Raw genomic sequence first — 19952 nt, forward strand, 5'->3', positions numbered from 1 at the left:
CTAACATTAATACCGGTTATAAGGCAAACGTATCGAAAGATGTAAAAATGGTTTAATTTTTTTTATAAGCTTTTTACAATATTAGAACGATATCTACTAATATCGGAATACATCTAATCGTAAATACATTTTCTTTGCTTTATAGAACATTGAACGAGATGTAATATTTTTCCAAATTTGTCAACTGTTGTATAACTTTCCTCCAATTTCTAGTAATTGTTCTGAGACTTCTGAGTGGCAGTATATCTGAGATTTCGATACGTTTTATTAAGTACTCCGATATCGAATTGTTTTATTATCATCGATAGCTAATCGTATCAGTGTCATAGCTAATGGAGATTCTTACGCGGTGTATCGTATATGGGACCCTCTCGAGGTAGAGTGGGGGAAGTCTTCCAAGCTCCAGCTTATATCGAGTAGTATAGCTTTCTATACTCAAACAAACAGATAAATTGGAATACCATATAAAATTAGAATCGTTACTCGCACAATTTAGGCTAGGCGCGTATTATCGATTATCTGTCAAGATTGGAGTCTATTTATTTGTCGACTGTTCCTCAACTCGACAAAACTGTCAGAGTGACACTTGATTCGACTCTACTCCACGAAAGGTTCGACGTATCTTCGAGAAGAACAAACGAAGGGGAACGCGCGTAAAATCCGAGATCGTAATCGGGGCGATCTCGACGATTTACTTTTTTCGCGCGCTTATTTTAAAAAAGTATAAAAAAATTCTTTACATCTTCGAAATGCTCTGCGTTTTTTAATTATATTTTACATTATATTCGCATTCAGAATCAAATTTGTTTAACTTCTATAACGTTGTAATGCTCGATGCGTTTTTCATATTTGATATCGATAACTCCGATGGTTACAAATTTTACAACGATTTGATGTATAAAAAATTAAACCATTTTTACAACTTTCTCTCATCGATACGTTTGCCTTATATTGGTATTAATGTTAGCAACCTTCTGGTCGATTCGTTTTTAGTTACTCCTACGATATATTCTTGTTGAGATACCACGGCAATTACTGAAAAATAAATTTCTTACAAATATCAAATTCATGAAAGTAAATAAATTTAATAAATTTTTTCGATACAGAGGAACACGTCGATTCGGTAACGGAGGAGGGTTCAAGGTGATCGAGAACGTAAGAATTCGTTATCGTCGCGTGTTATCGATAAAACGACTCGAGTATCGTCTCCGCGTCTCTGTAACGCTTCCGCTTCTGGTCGCGTTCTTCGCGGTGGGCATTTTTAGCGTGGACGGGCGTCATCGTGTCCCAATCGCGGCCGAATACGCGCGTTGTAGTCTATGACAGATAATAATGCAATCACCGACCACGACCACGGTGCCCATTTTCGGTACGCCCGAGCCATCGAATTTCACCGATAACCGATTTTCGCGAGTGCCGCGATCGCGCGTCTCGTATCACTCGAAGCCGATTGACCTTATCACCGGCTGCCAGATTAGCGTCAATCGCGCGGAGCCGAGTGTTCCTGGCAGTGTCAGCTGGCCGGTGTTCTACGTAGCCTCGCGCGTGTTCTCGTCGTCTGGAAAATGACGATCACCGTGTTCCAGGCGAAGATCGCCTCGATGATCGCGATCGGAGTCGGAAGCTTCGTCGTTGGTGTTGCACCGGCGTGCTTCGTTTCACGCGTACGTGATCTTCAGCAACGATTGTTGCTCTCGTGTACCCTCTGTTTCGGTGGTGGCGTGTTACTAGCTACCGCGATCCTTCACATGCTCCCAGAGACCCGCGAGTCTATGCCCGAATACGCGGAATTGGTCTTCGCCAGCGGTTTTCTGTTGCTGTACCTCATCGACGAGACGGTGCACTACTTCTGGGGCGCGAACGCTGCACACACCTCCGAGTTGCAACGCTCCGGCAAGAACGAGGGAAGTCAGATGTACGTATCGCCCGCGTACTCGCGCTGCTAATCGTGTACCCTACGCGTCGTGTTCGTCGACGCGATAAACACCCGCAAAACAGAGTATACTTTGTAAGCTGGTGTACAAATATTGGTCGATGTTTACAAAGAGGAACGAGAAAGATCGACGGAAATGTTCCACGGTATTTTAATGTTGTCGACATTGACAACGGGTAGCTAGAATGCTTCGCTTTGGAGTGTGATTGTTTACCGGCGTCTCGCGCGATTATTTGCGACGTTAACGTATTATTTAACGTTACACGACAGAACTTTTCCATCGATTCGATATTAACGCGTCGATGTATCTTTTCGCATTCGTAGAAGCAGGGAGGAAAATCAATCGTAACTGTGACACGAAATTGTGATTAGAAAAATATGGAACGAGACGAACAGACTAGACGAAATTGTATACGGACGTTAAAATCTAAATAATACGTTAAACGGTAATGAGAAACGTGGAAGAGCGGTTCGATCGAGTGTAGGAGACTTCTGACGGTATATAGTAATCGCACAAATACCTTTTTTAAGATCTAGACTTAATTTGTGCAAATCGCTCCAAAGCTCTGGATCCAGCCTGTCCATTTTACGTATCGCGATTATACGAGCAACAACAATGGCGGGAGAGACTGTAAAGATACGAGGGAGATAATTCGACTTTATGACTAAAACCACCGACGGTAAACGTATTCCTGTTTGTATCATATCACGTGGAAGAGGCAAATTAATTTACGAATATCATTAGTCGTCTATTTTAATAATTGTCCAATTTCAATAACCGTTAATACGATAAGCAAAGACACCTTTAACAATTGAGTAATTTTCAAACAAAGTTTGAAATAGGTACAATTGACCCTTTTGGTGGTTCTAGTGTTAAAGCCACGTGAGAACGGTGAAACATCGAGAAGGTGACGAGGTCAAAGTATTTCTCAGAAATCCTCGGACAATCCGTGTTTGTTTCGAAGTAACACTTGTATCAATTTTGGTAAAATCGAGGAAATTAAATAACGAAAGTATTGAAGTATAAGTAAAAAATTAAAAAAAAAAAAAAAAAAAAAATGAAAGTATAGGGGAATCGGATTAGAAGTTTGAGCGAACAATGACGATTTAAGAAGAAAAATAAGAAAGGTGTACATACGGAGAGACGAGATTAGAAACTCGGTCTAATTTACGCGAATAGTTACGAATTGGAAAACGCGTTGAATCGATGCGAAATAAGTTTGTTATTTCATAAACATATACTGGACTAATCTGTGATCAATCGTAAGCTCCGACGAGGTAGATCCGCTTTTGTCTTTAATCTTAGAACGAGATTATCCGTGTTTATTTTTATCGAATTCGCGTACGACGTTCGTTCGTAATACATTGGAAGCTTCGTGAAAAGCTGTACGTTGGGAATAATTTTGCAAAAAACGATCAGATTTTCTCGTTCAATGTCTCACAGAGATTGTACACATTTTCTACCAGAGTTTCGTAAGAAATTGGTATTGAATTTAATGCGTTGCATCGACCGCGATACATCGAATACTTCGACTTCTCTCAAATCGACGCGAAACAATTTAACTACGATTGGCAAGGAAAACAGAAATTTGAATTTCCCTGTTGCTCGTGTATCGGAGTCGCTGATCGTTTTGCGGATATATAAACGATACGTCAACGCGGACGATTCGTTTTTAAATACCCGATAATAAGGTCGAAGTCTTTGGTAAACGTTTGATAATGGAAGGCGAAGAAGAAACTCGATAGAAGCGTTACGTTCTTGTTAATCGTGTTATTCTTTTATTCTTTTTGTATCATTGAACGCGTTGACGAGCATTCGATGGATTTTTGCACGCTCGTAATGGTCGAACGGATCGACGAACGTGAATTGCACACGTAAGAAAGACCGATTTATCTCTCGATAAGTATCGCGATGGTTAGATACCGATTCAAGTTGGCTATCTTTCGAGTACGGAACAAATCGGTTGAAACGACGATGGCGCGGGACAATTTTTTTTATTCGTTTATCGCTCCCATTATAGCCGTTACGTGCTCTCACGAGAGATTAGAAGGGAAATGAATCGCGAATCGAACGACCAAAGATCATCGATCGGCGAACTAAAGTTTCAAATCGTTATTACGTACCTACGTACATCGAAGTACATTTTTCACGAACGGTTTCTTATAAATCGATCATTATTTCGTTTCACTCTACGTGATTTTACGATCGATTCGATTAATTAACTCGATACGAAAATAATCTATTGTAACGTACCCGAGGGTTGTATTAACACGATACCGTTTTTATCTACTTTCTTTTTTTTTCTTATTTTGGTTAAATTAATACGCGAAAGATTTCAAGGATAGCGAAAAGATTAGATTCGTCTCGGTCGTTACACGAATTTTACGCTTTTACTCGATACTGTAAAACTTTCGTGAACGTTTGACGTTAAAACGTATCTTTGTAGGATTGTACACCTTCGGTATGATTTTACCCGGCGCATTGAATCGAAGGAACTACGTAAATCAATAAAGTTTCTTACGTTATCGCAAGAAGTATAAAAGCTACTACGCATGGAAGTGAAGAGAAAATCTACAAAACAGTTTGAAAGTCGATTTCGGTTCTACATAATAATTTCCAGTCGCTCGAATTTACAAAGAAACGTTCCCGCAAATCGCCAACCATTCTCCGAAAAAATTCCCATGTTACGGAGAGAATAGTTATTGCTCTCTATTACATTATTATTCAATTTCACGGTAATAACGATTTAGTACACCATCTGCTTCTTCGTTCTCTTTTTCGCATGCGCGCCCCTAGGGGATGTCGTACTCTTTGTTTACTTTTAAAGGGGACCTAAAATTCGGACGAAAGTCGATCATATTGTTCCTTCGGTTTCTTTTTACAGTACTCGTCAAAGAAATTGCAATATTAACATTTCGATCCGGTATCAAACGTTCTAGAGACATCACGAGGAACGAGATTAGAATTGGGAAAATTTTATTTCGAACGAATCATTTGTTTAACTCCAAACTCTCATCGTTGCATCGGATTGTATACAGAAGTGTACGTATATTCAGAGATAAGTATCCAATTACGATGGAAAGACTAGTTGTTATTAACGTGACCTAAAATATTTTATCCAATGTGAAATAAATTATGCAGAATACAAGATGTTTCATCGAAACTGTTTATTAATTGTTTCGTTATACTTGTAGGTCGTTGCAGTGGTAAACGACATCGAATATTGTGGCTGGTCCATTTCGCGTACTTTCGATCGCTAATTTTGTAGAAAAATGTTTCGTTATTTATACTTTTAGGGAACGTTTTCCAATAATTGGAAAATATCTCCTCTAATTGTCACAAAAATATTCGGCGGTTGTTCTCCTTTTCAGCATGCTGTTATTACTGATATTCACAATGTATACGAGATAGATAACGAGAACAGCAATATCGAGTATATTGTAGAAAAAAAGTAGCGGCCACCTGTTCATATCTCGTATCGTTCTAACATTTGGTCCATCGGTCGACATCAGATTCGATTCTTTTATAAAATTCAATCATTTCTGGTCTATTTTTCGGCCCAGGTAGTATCTATGTACATTGTGGATAGCAATATTAGAGCCTTATTTTTTTGTTACGTGTACAAATGAATGTACCATTTGGGAGATTAATATGGAAATGTCTTTATGCGATTTGAATTGTTAATTTCCACGACAGAAGGTGTTTTATCAAAGGAAGAACGAATAGTATAAGATAATGTTTCGTTTATCGCTTTTAAAGATCCTCGGGGTTATACAAGACAAAGTCATCTTTGTATACCTGATTTATACAAATACAGTGGAACGTCGATTATCCGAGCTAATCGGGCGATAAATCGAAAGAACCAAATTTCCAAAAAATTTGGAAATGAAACAATTTTCGAATACGGATGTTCGTCACATAAAAGGGTATTTAGATACTTAATTAGAGGAATGTATTAAAAAGACGTATACAAAAAAAATAATTGAACGCCGTTTAAAGTAAACATCCATTTCATTTTGTCGTCATAATTTTTGTCAAAAACGGATAAAATAATATCATAGTCGCTCGTAATTTTATGTATCGGATCACTTTTATCCGTGTCTAAGCATTCCTGAATATCCGGAATATTTGAATGTTTAAATTCAAAATGTAAACTTTGTTGTACACGTATTTTAAATGCGCGATTCTCTATCGGGTAATCGAAATTTGGGTAATTTGCATTTTGGAGAATCGATGTTCGGATAATCGACGTTCTACTGGATTACGTTTGGGGTACTCCGGTTATCCAACTGCCGTGGATATTTTAGTCACTGTTGCGGGAATTAAAGAGTAACGGATGAAGCTGTTGCTCGATATCGGTACGAGTCTGAAACAATTAATGTCGGTCAGTTGCACGTTGTACCAGAGTCAATTACGAAATGGATTTCTCGATTGCAGTTATGGCGGGTCCACGCGAACAGTCGGAGGCACGTACATCACCGAGGTTAATCCGAAAACGATTTATCAGTCGAATCTCTGTGGACACGGAGGGTGCAACTGCTGGAAAAACACTAATTACGGCGCGGTGCAACACATACCTACTGCTCCGCCTTGTTTCAGCGAAGAAGCTACGTTTTTGTGTCATGGCAATCATTCGGAACCCTGCGCAGACTCTAACATCGGTTTAGTGGGCCTTTTGTTGGCACTCACGTTGCACTCTATACTCGAGGGACTAGCGATCGGTTTACAGAAAGCGGTATCCGAGGTGGGGGACAATAAATATTTATATTAAAGGTTAAGTTCATCGATGTGAAAGGAACGACAATTTAGTCGGTCCTTAACCACAATCGTTCGAAAATAAAGAAAATAGTAATTTTTCGAAGAGAACGGTGGAATGGAAATGATAAGTTTGAAAGAAAAATCTAACCAGAAATAATAATTTTGAGCCGGTGGATGAGATTACAAATTCAACGATACGAACAATATCATGAGTAAATAATATGAACGTTGAAAGCAAACGGAAGGAGAACGAAATTGTTTTTGGTATATTACAAATTATTCTTAAATTATAGGAGACGAAGAGAAGGAAGAAAGTAAAAATTTAGAGAAAGTAAATGTTATCTAAATATAGTAACGAAGATAAGCACAATGTGTACAGAAAGATTCTTTATTAAAATGAAATAATTGTAGCCATTCTAGCCGTTATATTGAACAATAATATTTCTATTCTCGTGTGTAGTTAATCAAGGGGAAAAGAGTACGCGCGTGTAAACGAATTAAACGAAAATGAAATAATCAGTTCGATCTTTGGTAAATTGTTTCAACGAATATTCTTAAAAGATACTTAGTCGTTGTTGTACAACTCGGATCGTTTTTTACTTTATACAGGTTTGTTACAATTTACAAAGCCACTTTTATCGTATTCCTTATATTTTCAGGTAATACTTTTGGTCGTAGCAGTGGCCTCTCATAAGTTTGTCGTCGGTTTTTGTTTAGGGTTGGAATTAGCCGGTGCAAATAATACTCTCCTTAAGCTTGTGTTAGCGATTTTCTTTTTCTCCGCCGGATCCTCGGTTGGAATAGGAATCGGAATGTTAACGCTCCGAGTAAGTATCCGTTCCGAGAACAAATATTACTCCACACTTGAGAATTTTAATCTAAAAAAGTAATTATTCTCGCGTATCTTACATTCTGGACCGCGCACTTGAAATATTTGTAGAAATTTACCCGAATTGTTCGAGCAGTTAAAATTTGACAATACAAGTTTTCAATACAAGTTTTTTCATCCCGTAAAATTTGTATCACAAAAACATTACATACGTATCTATATATCGCGTTTTGCGTAAATTAGTTTATACCATAGATAGTTTTATAGTTTACATAACGAATAAATATTTATTCACTCATTTGTGTGCACATTCACTCGAATAAACTTTTGTCCGTATTTTCATTTGTAACTCACGAATAAATTGTTGCACGTTACTTAAATGAAAATGTGCACGACACTGATAATAACACGATTTGTGTAGATGGACAAGAAGTGGACGGACATCGTTTTGTCGATAGTTTTATAGTTTACACAACGAATAAATATTTATTCATCCACCTGTGTACACACTTTGATTCGTGACTCACGAATAAATTGTTGCTCGTTACTTAAATAAAAATGTGCACGACACTGATAATAACACGATTTGTGTAGATGGACAAGAAGTGGACGGACATCGTTTTGTCGATAGTTTTATAGTTTACACAACGAATAAATATTTATTCATCCACCTGTGTACACACTTTGATTCGTGACTCACGAATAAATTGTTGCTCGTTACTTAAATGAAAATGTGTACGACACTGATAATAACACGATTTGTGTAGATGGACAATAAGTGGACGGACATCGTTTTGTCGATAGTTTTATAGTTTACACAACGAATAAATATTTATTCATCCATCTGTGTACACACTTTGATTCGTGACTCACGAATAAATTGTTGCTCGTTACTTAAATGAAAATGTGTACGACACTGATAATAACACGATTTGTGTAGATGGACAAGAAGTGGACGGACATTGTTTTGCCGATTTTGCAAGGTGTAGCCGGAGGTACCTTGCTCTACGTGACAGTCAGCGAAATATTTCCCAGAGAGAGGGCACGATGGCACAAGAATGGGCGACGATCCGCGGGTATTTTACAGTTCTTCTCCGCGATCGTCGGCTTCGTCGTTATTTTCCTATTGAACAACTACGTTGGCTCGTGAACTCTTACGTTTAACAATAAGTGTAGCCTTCCGGTAGAATAAACCGCGCAACAAATAAATCCCAATAGATTGGAATAATGGAGTACGGAGAACTAGGGAGAAAAGTGTAGGGGATTTCCGGAATAAATTTGCTCGAGGAGCTATTTTTGTTCATGAGCACATACGAGTCACGAGTAGAAGTAACAGCTATTGGGAGTATCGTGTTGGACAGAAAGAGAGATAGGGTGGAGAGGAATACGTATTTTAAACATTGCATAAAAATAGAACGCTGCGACGAAATCGATACAACGTTTTAATCCACGTGCACCCTTCTTTTTTTTTCTGTTCGTTTAGAGTTTGCTCTCTGAAAATCAGATAATTGCAATTGGCAATTTAAATGCGCGTGATTTGAATTATATTTTGTTCCGTTACGTTTAGCCTAGCGTGGGTCTACTAATGGAACGCGTGCAACGAGCTTATTTTTGTCGGAAATATCGCCTTACGTGTATAAACGTTTCCTTGTATTTTATATGCAATATCGAATTATTAATCTATAGACGTTGAACGAACCTTACATTCATCGTTACGACGTTTCTGTTCGTTAATAATACTTTCTACAGATTGATAAATTTAAATTCAACTTCGGCAACTAGGAGTAATATTACACTGTTGAACAAAATTTTTGTTTACGTACAATTTTAACGAACTCTCAAAGTCCAAACAATCCGTATAGAAAAAATTTGAAGTTTGCATATACGGTGGTTGGTTTTCAAAGGTTCATTCGGATTTTATAAAAAAAAATATTTTCGTTAAAAGTGTAGTATTGTTTCTACTTATTGTGTGAAATTGTTCTGATTTTACAAATGGATAAAAAATGTAAATACGATGAATAATGAATGTTTAATAGTTATCTTTCTTTCTCTTGTATAACATTTTATTTCTATTTGTCTTTTTAGAGATTTTGTGGATGACATTTAATTTGAGCAGCTAAAGGTTAAAATCGTTAATTTCTTTTTATCGACGTGAAAGGAAAATAATTTTGTGTAAATATTTCAGGAAATGTTGACGGTAAATGTAAACTGTGACAGTAGCAACAACTACGATAATATTAATAACGTCGAAGTTAACGCGATATGAAACTTATTCGGTTTTGAAGATTCGCTTGTCTCTGTTGCGAAAATTGTTGATTTTTTGATAACGATCTCCCCAGAACGAGATCACTTTTGTTACGTACAGTATGAGAGGTTTCATACAGGAGGCTGTGCTATCGTTTTTACTGAAATAACTTCTAACGAGATGAAGTATTTTCAGATCTGTGTGCCATCAAAATCCATCTTACCGCAACTGTTTGCCTCGTCACTGGATTATGTTAGCTCGAAGCAATCCCCCAAGAAATGGGATCACGATATTCAACCGTCTGACAAGTTTCTTCGATTTGCACTTTTCTTTTTTTCAAATAAATTATTCGTCTTAGCGACGAAGAAAGTTTTCTGGGGCTCCCTTCGAGTTAACGCGCAGCAAGTTTGAATTACATCTGGAATTTGTTATTGGCCAAATCATGATCGGTGATCTACTTTCGTAGATCGTATAATATTATCGTGTAATATATACAACGTTTATACGCTTACTTGGTCGGTTTTCCTTTAACGTTGATCCGTTTAAAAGTGTTTCGGTAGCGCGTAAAATATGTTGTTTTTATAGCTAGATAAATCTTTCTGCTTTTTAACGTCGTTTCGGAGCGTTTTTCACCGCGAGGGAAAAGATTTCTTCGAATATTTTCAGGCTGTGCGCGAAAAAAGTACCATTGGAGAGACTGTTCCTTGTAAACTAAGGTTACTTTTTATCGTTGTCTCTCTTAAACAAATACGACGCATAAAATACGTTTATACGAAGCTTTGTTGCTGAACAAAATCGGCTTTCCGTCTTCGGTTGTATTAACTGTACAAAAAGTACATGTACAAGAAAAATTAAAATGTACATTGTTTATTCGAAACATTAGAACGTAGAATATTTTTTGTGGCGCGTGAAATTATTTTGAAAGCAATCGATTCTGTATTTCGAGGTGAGAACACGGTATAATATTTTTCTCCAAAGTTGTAAAACTTCAATTAAGCTTTCTTAATTAATATCACTCTGGGATGTTAAAAGTGCTGGAGCGTGAGATCTTTGTAGGCTCTGGCGGAATTGAAGATTAGTTTTTCGAGGCCAATGATGTATTATATTATTCGAGTAAAGTTCGATGAAAAATGAATCGCTGTAGCTGAAGATCTATCATCGCTTTGACGGCCGTTCTTATGGACAATGGGTATTGAAACGTGTAGCAAAATTTTTCAATTTTCTGCCTTCGTATTCGCTTTTCGAATCCTCCAAAGTCTTTATTACGAAGTAATTAAGTCAGTACGGTTAATTAAAAAGCTCAGTACACGAAAAGGATTTATTTGCTATGATTTTATCAAAGTATTCCGAATGTACAGAAAGGGAATAAAATCGGATTACTCTGCACATCTACACGGATATTTTATAAATACAGGTTTTACTGTAGCAATTAATTTAATGGTAACTTTTCTTATTATCGAGATATCTTTTTAGTTTCTTTTGTGTAATATAATGTACAGCGTGAGTAGGCCCACTTAATTTCACGGAACAAGTTATTTATTTACGGCTACTGCGTCGTCAAAATATGTTTTGTTAGAGTAAGTTTTTAATACAATTACGATATCTATAGTCCATCGTGGCAACTTCGATCAAACTTTTTATCACGTGCTATGTTCCTTTTACTGATAAACGATATTTCATAAGTTTAGATACATCGCTTTCTTCGCGTCATATAAGTAGATATTGAAAGGTTAGAAAGAGTAAAACGGAACACCGATCAAACAGCTGCAGGGTAAACTAATAATTCACAGTATCAAATATTTGCGATACAGTGCAGTCACTATATGCGTTGTTGAAATAATTTGATGTACAATACTATTTGTAAATAACGGTCACCATTTACATCGTTGAAACAATTTTATGTACAATGTTACTTGTATCGGAGAATTATTTACCCCGAAATACATTATCTAAAATTAATCGTTTACCGATTATTCGTTAGGCATCCTTTATCTTTCTTCGAGGTACACGATAGTTGTAAATTAGGGTATTCGTAATCGTAAATCGTGATAATATTAACACATTTCCTTAATAGTTCCTCTTTGTATCGAGATGAAAACTCTTCGAGTTTAAATTATTATATTTGTTACTGAAAGTTGTACAAAGGAGACGGACAAAATTAATGACTCCTTCGTCCCGTTTATTCCATTGAAAAGATTAAATTGCTCCCTATTTTTCACGGAATAGCCATTTATTTTGCCGTTACCAGTATCGTTAATAGAAAAACTGAGTTTGAGAAACAGTTTCCAGACCCGCGGTAAAACTTTCGAACATTGTCTCTTTTAATTATTCCGTTAATACTTTACCATCGATTCGAGCCTGGTCACAATTTTTCATCCAAAGTGACGCACAGAGTCACTAGAATGTAAGTATTCTAAACCCTGAATATCACGAAAGTCAATTTTAGATCGCTAATAACGAGTGTCTACGATTAATTATCGATATTTTTGCAAAATATCAGTCACGTTCGTATTCGCACGAATAACGTATCTGTGCATTACAACGTAAGAAATTTATTCTGCTCTGTTAAAAAATACGATTGTTGTCGCAGCGTTCGTGAAACGTGTAAAATTACGTCGTTTTATCGTCGTGTATTCAAGAATTTAGCGTGTACAGTTTCCTCGTTCCTTTGTGCTTTACAGCGATTGCATTGCGAGAAGAGCTTCTTTATGTTTCATCGCGAAGACTTCGAGTCTCTTTTTGTCCCTCTCATCCGCAACGATTCCGTTTTTCAAGCTTACGAGCGTCGAACAATCGTCGTACGGTAGTCGACACGTATCGTCTGGCACTGTTTTACCTTTTCTTGCAACCGTTTCCCCCAAAGAAGGCTTAATTATTCCTCAGCATTTAAAGCGTAGACTTTCTCCTCCGCGCGGCGCAATTTACCAAATGGAGCCGAGTTGTTTTTCCACGAGTCTCCATTTATGGAAAACTTCTTACCCCACAATACGACGTTAATTACCGGGCGATTATAAAGTCGTCTCGAATGTTCTTTTCCCCCGCCACGTTCTCGATTCCTTCTCGACATTTTTTCACGCGACGATTGTCCGAACGTAATTGCAGCGAGAATTCAATCCATTAGAGAGTAACTCGAATCCGGCGTCTCGGAGTACATTCGAGCCCCTTTGTCTTCTCGTATTTTCCTCTTGCAATCGCATTCGTGGCACGAACTCGGTGGAATTTATCTTCTTCTATTTAAAAGCGAGATAATTTCAATTGCAGCGATCCCTTCATCCTTGGAGAAGCCAACTTTCTTGCCAACTATTGCTAATACTCTTCAAACAAATCTGTTTCTTACCGTTACCCTTTGACCATGTTTTTCCACCTTGAAATTTTCGATCGAGAAACGTTTGCACGATACGCTTCATAGTCATCTCCCTTGTTTAGCGTTTAAATGTGATTCACGAGACGTACGAGCGATCTGTAACACGTGACAAAAAACATTTCGAAACGATGTAAATTTTATATGTTTTCAAACTAATATCTTTTATCTTCGATGGAGTATTAGCTTTTGGGAATAAATTTTGCAAGAATTTTTGCTTCAAACGAATCAATGTTCCATCATTTTCACGAGCACTTTCGAGATTTAGAATCATTATTCCCAATGTGTTTGAAATGCAATTTCGAGAAACAATCGAATTTTATTTTAAACTCTTCAAATAAGCGTTTAATTTTGATATCGAGTTATAGAAAATTTATTCCTAGATTCAATATTTATACAAGATTTTGCCCAGGTTTATAAGTAGAACAACTAAGAGCAGTCCAACCAGGATATAGTAAGCGCAACCTCGACTCACGCGGTTAATTTCATTCGGAGTTTCTCGTAGATACACATACATTAGTATACGTATAATTTAGGTTGAAAAGTTTATTAAAGGTAAATGTGTTCGCATTTGCTGTTTCACGAAAGTAAATACCGAAAAATGCAAAGTTTACTTAATATGGAAATACATATTCTTTAAGAATTAGCGTATTTAAACGTGCAAAGTTGATTTGTCCATGCACGCAAGATCACGTGCAGTGATGAGAATCACGAGTTATCGAACGATAACGTCAAATAAAATTTGAAAGATTAAATTAAAATAAAAGTATAGACTCAGAGGGGTTTGTACGTTGTACCGTTACTATCGGTATTAAATTCGTAAATACATGGAAAGGTGAAAATCAGTGAGAACGCGTTTCAAAAGGGACGAACGACAATACTCGAAAGTCGTGAATCGATCGAAGTCACGGAACAGGAACTCGAACTGAAATTGCAGTAACTCGCTAGCAATAATAGCATCGAAATTTCATTTCCGTTTAATTGCTAGTCGTTCGATGTTCTAGACGAGAGATTTCCGAGTCCAAGTTTTCCTTCAGACATCGTCGATTATCGATTTCTATCTACGAATATCCTTATCCGAAAACTTGTAGGTTAGCGGCGTGACAGATAAGCACGGACTCGTGATACTCGATTACATCAGATTAGATCAAGTTCACTGTCGTTGTTGTATTCGCGCAGCGTTCAAGGTACCATATCACGAGGAGTTGCATTTCGATCCCTTATTAGGAAGTTTAAAGTCGATAGGGCATTCACGTTTCCCCGCGTGACCTACATAAAGGATTTCGTGCAATTTCCTGAAAATCGTCGATGTATCTTTCTCCTTTTCAGTACAGATAAAAGTTTCGATAATAAGAACTTCGGATCCTTTACGTGCTCTACCTTAGTTCGTCGGATCGCTAATAAGAAGCGAAGTTGTTAAAAGTGTGAAAGGATGTAAAGGATTTCTTAATTTCTTATAATCGCGCTCATAAACCAGACTCGAGAGAAATACGGGGCAATTATAAATGCATATTTACGAAGAAAAAAGAGACAATTATACGGTTTGGTATTTCGTTTCAAAATTAATAATAACGTTATCACGTAACAACGTTAATGCTCCAGTCAGGATTGTTAAAAGTTTCCCTTTATTTTTAACTACTTTAGACATCACCTGATTCAACTACACCGATCCAATTACCGCTGTGTCTCTGTAACAGGGTCTATATACGACTTTTGCCTTTCAATAACCGGTAGGTGATCTTTGTAGAGTCACACTCCCTAAACAATAATTCGAAAGTCGAATTGTTGTATCGACCTCAATTTTCGAAAAACCCGAGGTTTTGCAAAAACCCAGGATTTTCGACAAAAATAAAGAATTATATGAAAAGTAGAAACGTTACAAGGTTCTAATTGGTCCTCGAATATAGTGGTATATAATTTATTAATTGTTTCTGGTCCTAAATAGTTATAAATTAACGTCAAAGTTTAAAACAGTGTCAATGTGGGTAGTTTCTCTGCACTATTTTTGTATTTATACGAAAAATTCTTTACCTCGGATGAAAACCTTACTTATGATCGGATTCTATACACAAATCCGAAGAAATTCACTGCTTAGGCGAATACCTCCGTAGAGAGTATGTCGATTAGCGAAAGTGGCTGTTTTAACGAAATACTTCCGTAGAATGTATAACGGCGAACCGGCGTAATAATCGAAAGGTGCGTAGCGGGTGACGGACAGAGATTTACGCTTGACTAAGTTGGAACAACAATGAATTTTTATTCAGAGGGCAGCGGCTTATATACATGATTTTCGTTTATCGGTGATCCCGGTGTTTAGGCTTCGTGGCGGTCTTATCGGCGTGCTAGGTGGTCCTCACACAAGCGTGGTCACGGCTTACGAAGGATTACAAAAGAGAGGATCCTCTCCTGCGATCGGTGCCTTACACAGAGACAGAGGTAAAACCTCCCTCTGTGTTCGTAACATATTCCCCTGGAAGCGGACGCACTGGAAGAGACAGCGACTGACCGTTCGGACCACCTACACGGCCGGTCACTTGCTTATGCAACAAGCAGAGGTGACCGTACTGTTATGCAGGAGGGAAGGGTTGAAGGAACACTTGTGTAGAATTCAACGATCCCTTGGCACTTTACTGAGGTTTTATTAAAATAGACCGACTGACAAGAATTTCACGGACGTACTTAGCACTTATAGATGTCTTAGAGAAGAGTGACCCTCGGGGTTTTCGACGGGTCTTTATATGGTTCGGTGACAAAGAAGGAGTTCGATCCTAGCATGAGGTTCCCACGGGGAGTCACGTAGGCTGGTCCAAGAAATGTTTTGGCTGACTTACGTTATCTGACTTCTGTGAATTGGCTCGCATGGGAACAGAGATTAATCCTAAGGATGCAACGCGGTAGGTATCGTAGCATGATTACGGTTTGGTATAACAGTACTATGAAACGAAGAATGGGGCAAAAATAAGCTAAAGATTGGTTAATTGCTTGGCAGAGCATAGATATTCGTACATGGTGGCCTTAAAATTAACTTAGTCTAAGCTTGAAACTAAAGCTTAGACTCCCGCGGCGGCTGCGATGAAAGTGTCCTCTTCTTTTTTCTTTCTTCGTTTGCCGATGTGTTCATCTAAGAGAAACAAACTGAAAATGGGGAATGGTTAAATACATGTCGTGCAATAACAAAGAAAATAAACGAAGCAGTGACAAAAAAATAAGCATGGAAAAACAAGTACGAATTAAAATCAGCGAGTAAGTACAAAGAAAAGAAAATAAAGCTGTAAAAAAGAAAAAGAAATAGGGCAATGGTCGCCAGTACTGATCACCGCCTATCAGCGGTCATCACCGGTTACCAACGGCGGTCAACCGGCATCTATGGTAGTCCATGGAGGGTCCAGGAATCCAAATTGGAGAGGTTCGTTCACCTCGGGACGGAGTCACCCGGGAGAATAAAAGTTTCGGCAGATGTATTTAGATCCCCCCCGAAGGTGGGGATCAGCGTCAGAAAAGTTATTATCCGAACAGTTGCGTTTCATTATTAGTCGGAACAGTAAAGGTTGGTACTGTGACTTCGTGGATTTTAACAGGTGTGTACAATGTTTGAGCATAAACTCATTTATTCTTAACAAGATCAGTTTGATCGAGTCCGGTTTCTATTATTCCAATGACAAAGTGTAACTGTTGATTCGGATTCCTGTCTACTACTTGAATTACTGAGCACAATGGTACTCTAAATGATTATGCGGAGGTCGGAGAATAATGGAAGTGAGTTTAATGAGATTTGACTTCCCGCGAAACATTACTTAAGGCAACTTGTAGAATGGATTCTATTCATTGGGTCAATTTTTCGTGAACAATACGAACGATCGTTAACCGAGAAGTGGATGAGCTTTGTTCTACTGCAGGTTATTCTTAATGTGTATGTATCTTTACAAAGTTATTTTTAATATCGATGAATCGATGGCAGGCTAATCGATATTTGTAATGGAAGAAAGTAAAAGTTGAGAACTAATAAAGTACATATATTTTAGGACATCTCCATAAAAATGATCGTTATCTGGTTAGCTAATTAACAGATAGGTGAGGGACAAGTTTATAGTAGGGTAAATTGAGGAGCTCACTATTCTTATTCTATTTTTATCTTACTATTCTTATCAATCATGAATGAAATGCGTGTTCATTTTGGTCATCTCGTGTTGTATGAGTTCGGTATGAGTGCTCGATCGAAAAAATGTGACTATTTATTAGTTCGGATAATGGATGGCTGTGTACTTCAATATTTATGATGCTTGAATAATTTTTCAATATATTTGTTTGTTTGAATAATTTGTAGGTACAGCGTTTTTAATTAACAGCAGGGGGGAGTTGTCCGTGATTGATTGGTGATAACGTTAACAGCGTATCCACTTGCGACGTATATCAATGTTCCGAATTCAAATCGTAAATAATAATATAGAACGAGAGCATAATACGAACGTAAATAGCGTTTCGGTATTACATCGTACCTGAAATTTCAAACGTATCAAATGCACGCGATTGATGTTAACACGAACATATTCGGTTCCTTCTCTGAGATCGAAGTTAAATAAATTTTCATATTATCGGATTAAATGGGTCCCTACTTAGGACGATAATGAAGTGCAACCTACGTTCGATTAATAATCATACACCGCTCAGTTTGCCAAGATCAGCACTAGAGGCACGCACTCCATCGACACGATTGTGGAATTCAAAACCATGTTAATATATCGTGAGAAGAGTCGAGAACAGTGCCGTTAGCTTGAATAACATTTCAGATCTATTTAAATAGATTTGAAAAAACAATTTCGTCTTAACGTGTATATAAAATATTATTTTCTTAGTTAAGGCTACTTTTATCCCATTTGGTAATATTATCTAACATAATACGATATGTATGTAGCGTATTTCAGCTCTTTGAAATAGTAAATAAAATGTGATTACAGAGGAATAGAAACTATTTCGAGTACGACACTGACCGTTGAAAAATCGAGTTAATAGCGAAACTCGAATTCGTTAGATTTCAAGAAAGGGTGGCTGTAACCTAGAAACAAGGTCAAACAGGGCACATATTTGCGCGAACGTTTCTCATTGTTTTTGTATCCTCGATCCACCGTTGAAGTGGGTCCCAGATGTTACGAGACCCTTCCGTATATATCGTTTGTAACGTATACCCAAACGTACACGTGTAAACTGGCATTTCGTGTCGAACGTTTACTTTCTTTGCTTACGGCTCGCTGTTTACTCAATCGATGATCAGGTAACACAGGTTTCAAGATAGCTCGCAAACTTACGTTTATTGGATATCGATTGTTCCTTCTTATCGTCTCTAATAACCGGTTAACTTGCGTTTATTAGAAATCGGTTGTGCCTTCTTATCGGTTCTATTAATCGGTTGTACCAACAGTTGCCAAGCATCCGGTGTAAATGGGTTAATATTTACCCAGTGCGCGGGTTAACTTACCGCAAGTTATGCCACCGATTAACTTGCTGCGGCCGTCGTCTGGCCAGGCAGCGTGCACGTAACCCACGTTACGCTATAACCATTTGCCATCTCCTTCATTAGCGTCAAGTTGTTGGTAGCTCCTTGGCGAGATTAGCATTTAATTCGATCAACGTTGTAACACGGCCAAGCGAAATAAGATTTCGTGACAACGGTCGAGACGTTCCTGGCCCGTTCGAGCTGCTGCACCGCGTTCCATCTCGCGTAAACTGCGAACGAATCGAATCGGTAAACCCCCAACCCCCATTTTGATATCGGTACGCGTGGTCGACGCAACGGTGCATCGAATTTGAACTGTAAATCATACAGCGTGCCGCAGTGGAGATTGGAAAAGTGATTTATTTTTATTCGCGCGGTTGCTCCCCGTGTTTTATCACCGATTCTTCTGATGTTTATTAATCCTCTTGTTTTTTATTTTTATTTTATTTATTTATTTATTTATTTATTTTTATTATTCATTATTACGATTTCCTCGCTCCGATTCTTGGACAATGTAATTAATTCTCCACGATTATTTCGCCCTCGATGATTTTCTTTCTTCAACGCATAAATCAGCGATACAATTTATCGCGCTACTTTATAATGAGTGTTTCATTCACAGTGGTAACGGTGGGAGAATAATACTTGAACGAATCGTTTTCAGGGAGGTTTTAACGCTGGAGGTACACAACGTTCGAACTACGCTGTGCGGGGCGTGAAAGTTTTATCTCTGTTCGCGTCCGTGAAAAATCGTTTCATCAATTTTCAAGTACAGGGTTTGCCGATCAATTTCGAAGAAACGGAGTGATATTTTCTATTACAAATCCAAGTATTGATTTATTTTTATACGATTGGTGAGATACGGAAGAAAAGAAGAATCGAAGTATTTAAAGAGAAATACGGAGAGACTCGAAACAAGAAACATTTGAGAAGATTTGGTCAGTGTGGGTGGACGAATATCGAAACAAGAAGTATTAAGAATATCGAACTTGTTGGTCGATGTTATTCAATTTGTATCGAAGTCAAAGCGTTCGCGTAGGCTCGTTCGCTTTTATCCAGTTTCCAGAGTGCTTCATCGAGTTTTCATCCACCTTTTGCTCCTCGCTTCGATTTTCCGTGATTGGCTTTTCCCGATGAGTCACCACGGCGTGAAACAGGAAATCCATTTTCTTCGTTGCTTTTTTCGAGTGGCGACGGGAAATAAAAATTCTTTCATTAGTCCGATTCGGGTCGCGTAACCATTGCGAACCGGTCGTTCATTATTCGCAATATCGGGAAATATTTATGGGCGTTCATTGGCGAACGAAAGTGATAAACGTCCCTCGAATTTTCTC

The 19952-nt window shown here is 37.9% G+C and overlaps 1 protein-coding gene and 1 long non-coding RNA gene across 2 annotated transcripts in view; one reads left to right on the plus strand and one right to left on the minus strand.

Moving 5' to 3' along the window:
* The first annotated feature begins 1240 nt into the window (after positions 1-1240).
* Zip88e (Zinc/iron regulated transporter-related protein 88E) lies at positions 1241-11725 on the plus strand. The gene is made up of 4 exons (XM_076325242.1): positions 1241-1915; positions 6372-6678; positions 7352-7519; positions 8462-11725. The coding sequence occupies exons 1-4, from the start codon at positions 1566-1568 to the stop codon at positions 8669-8671; spliced, it is 1035 nt and encodes a 344-aa protein (XP_076181357.1). The 5' UTR covers positions 1241-1565; the 3' UTR covers positions 8672-11725.
* A 4030-nt stretch (positions 11726-15755) lies between these two features.
* The window catches only part of LOC143153578 (uncharacterized), an 88853-nt gene continuing 84656 nt past the window's right edge, over positions 15756-19952 (minus strand). Inside the window, exon 3 of the long non-coding RNA XR_012993865.1 lies at positions 15756-16262. This is a non-coding gene — a long non-coding RNA (uncharacterized LOC143153578). The remainder of the gene's footprint in view (positions 16263-19952) is intronic.

The sequence above is a fragment of the Ptiloglossa arizonensis genome, chromosome 13 (assembly GCF_051014685.1).
Source record: "Ptiloglossa arizonensis isolate GNS036 chromosome 13, iyPtiAriz1_principal, whole genome shotgun sequence".
Classification (NCBI taxonomy): domain Eukaryota; kingdom Metazoa; phylum Arthropoda; class Insecta; order Hymenoptera; family Colletidae; genus Ptiloglossa; species Ptiloglossa arizonensis.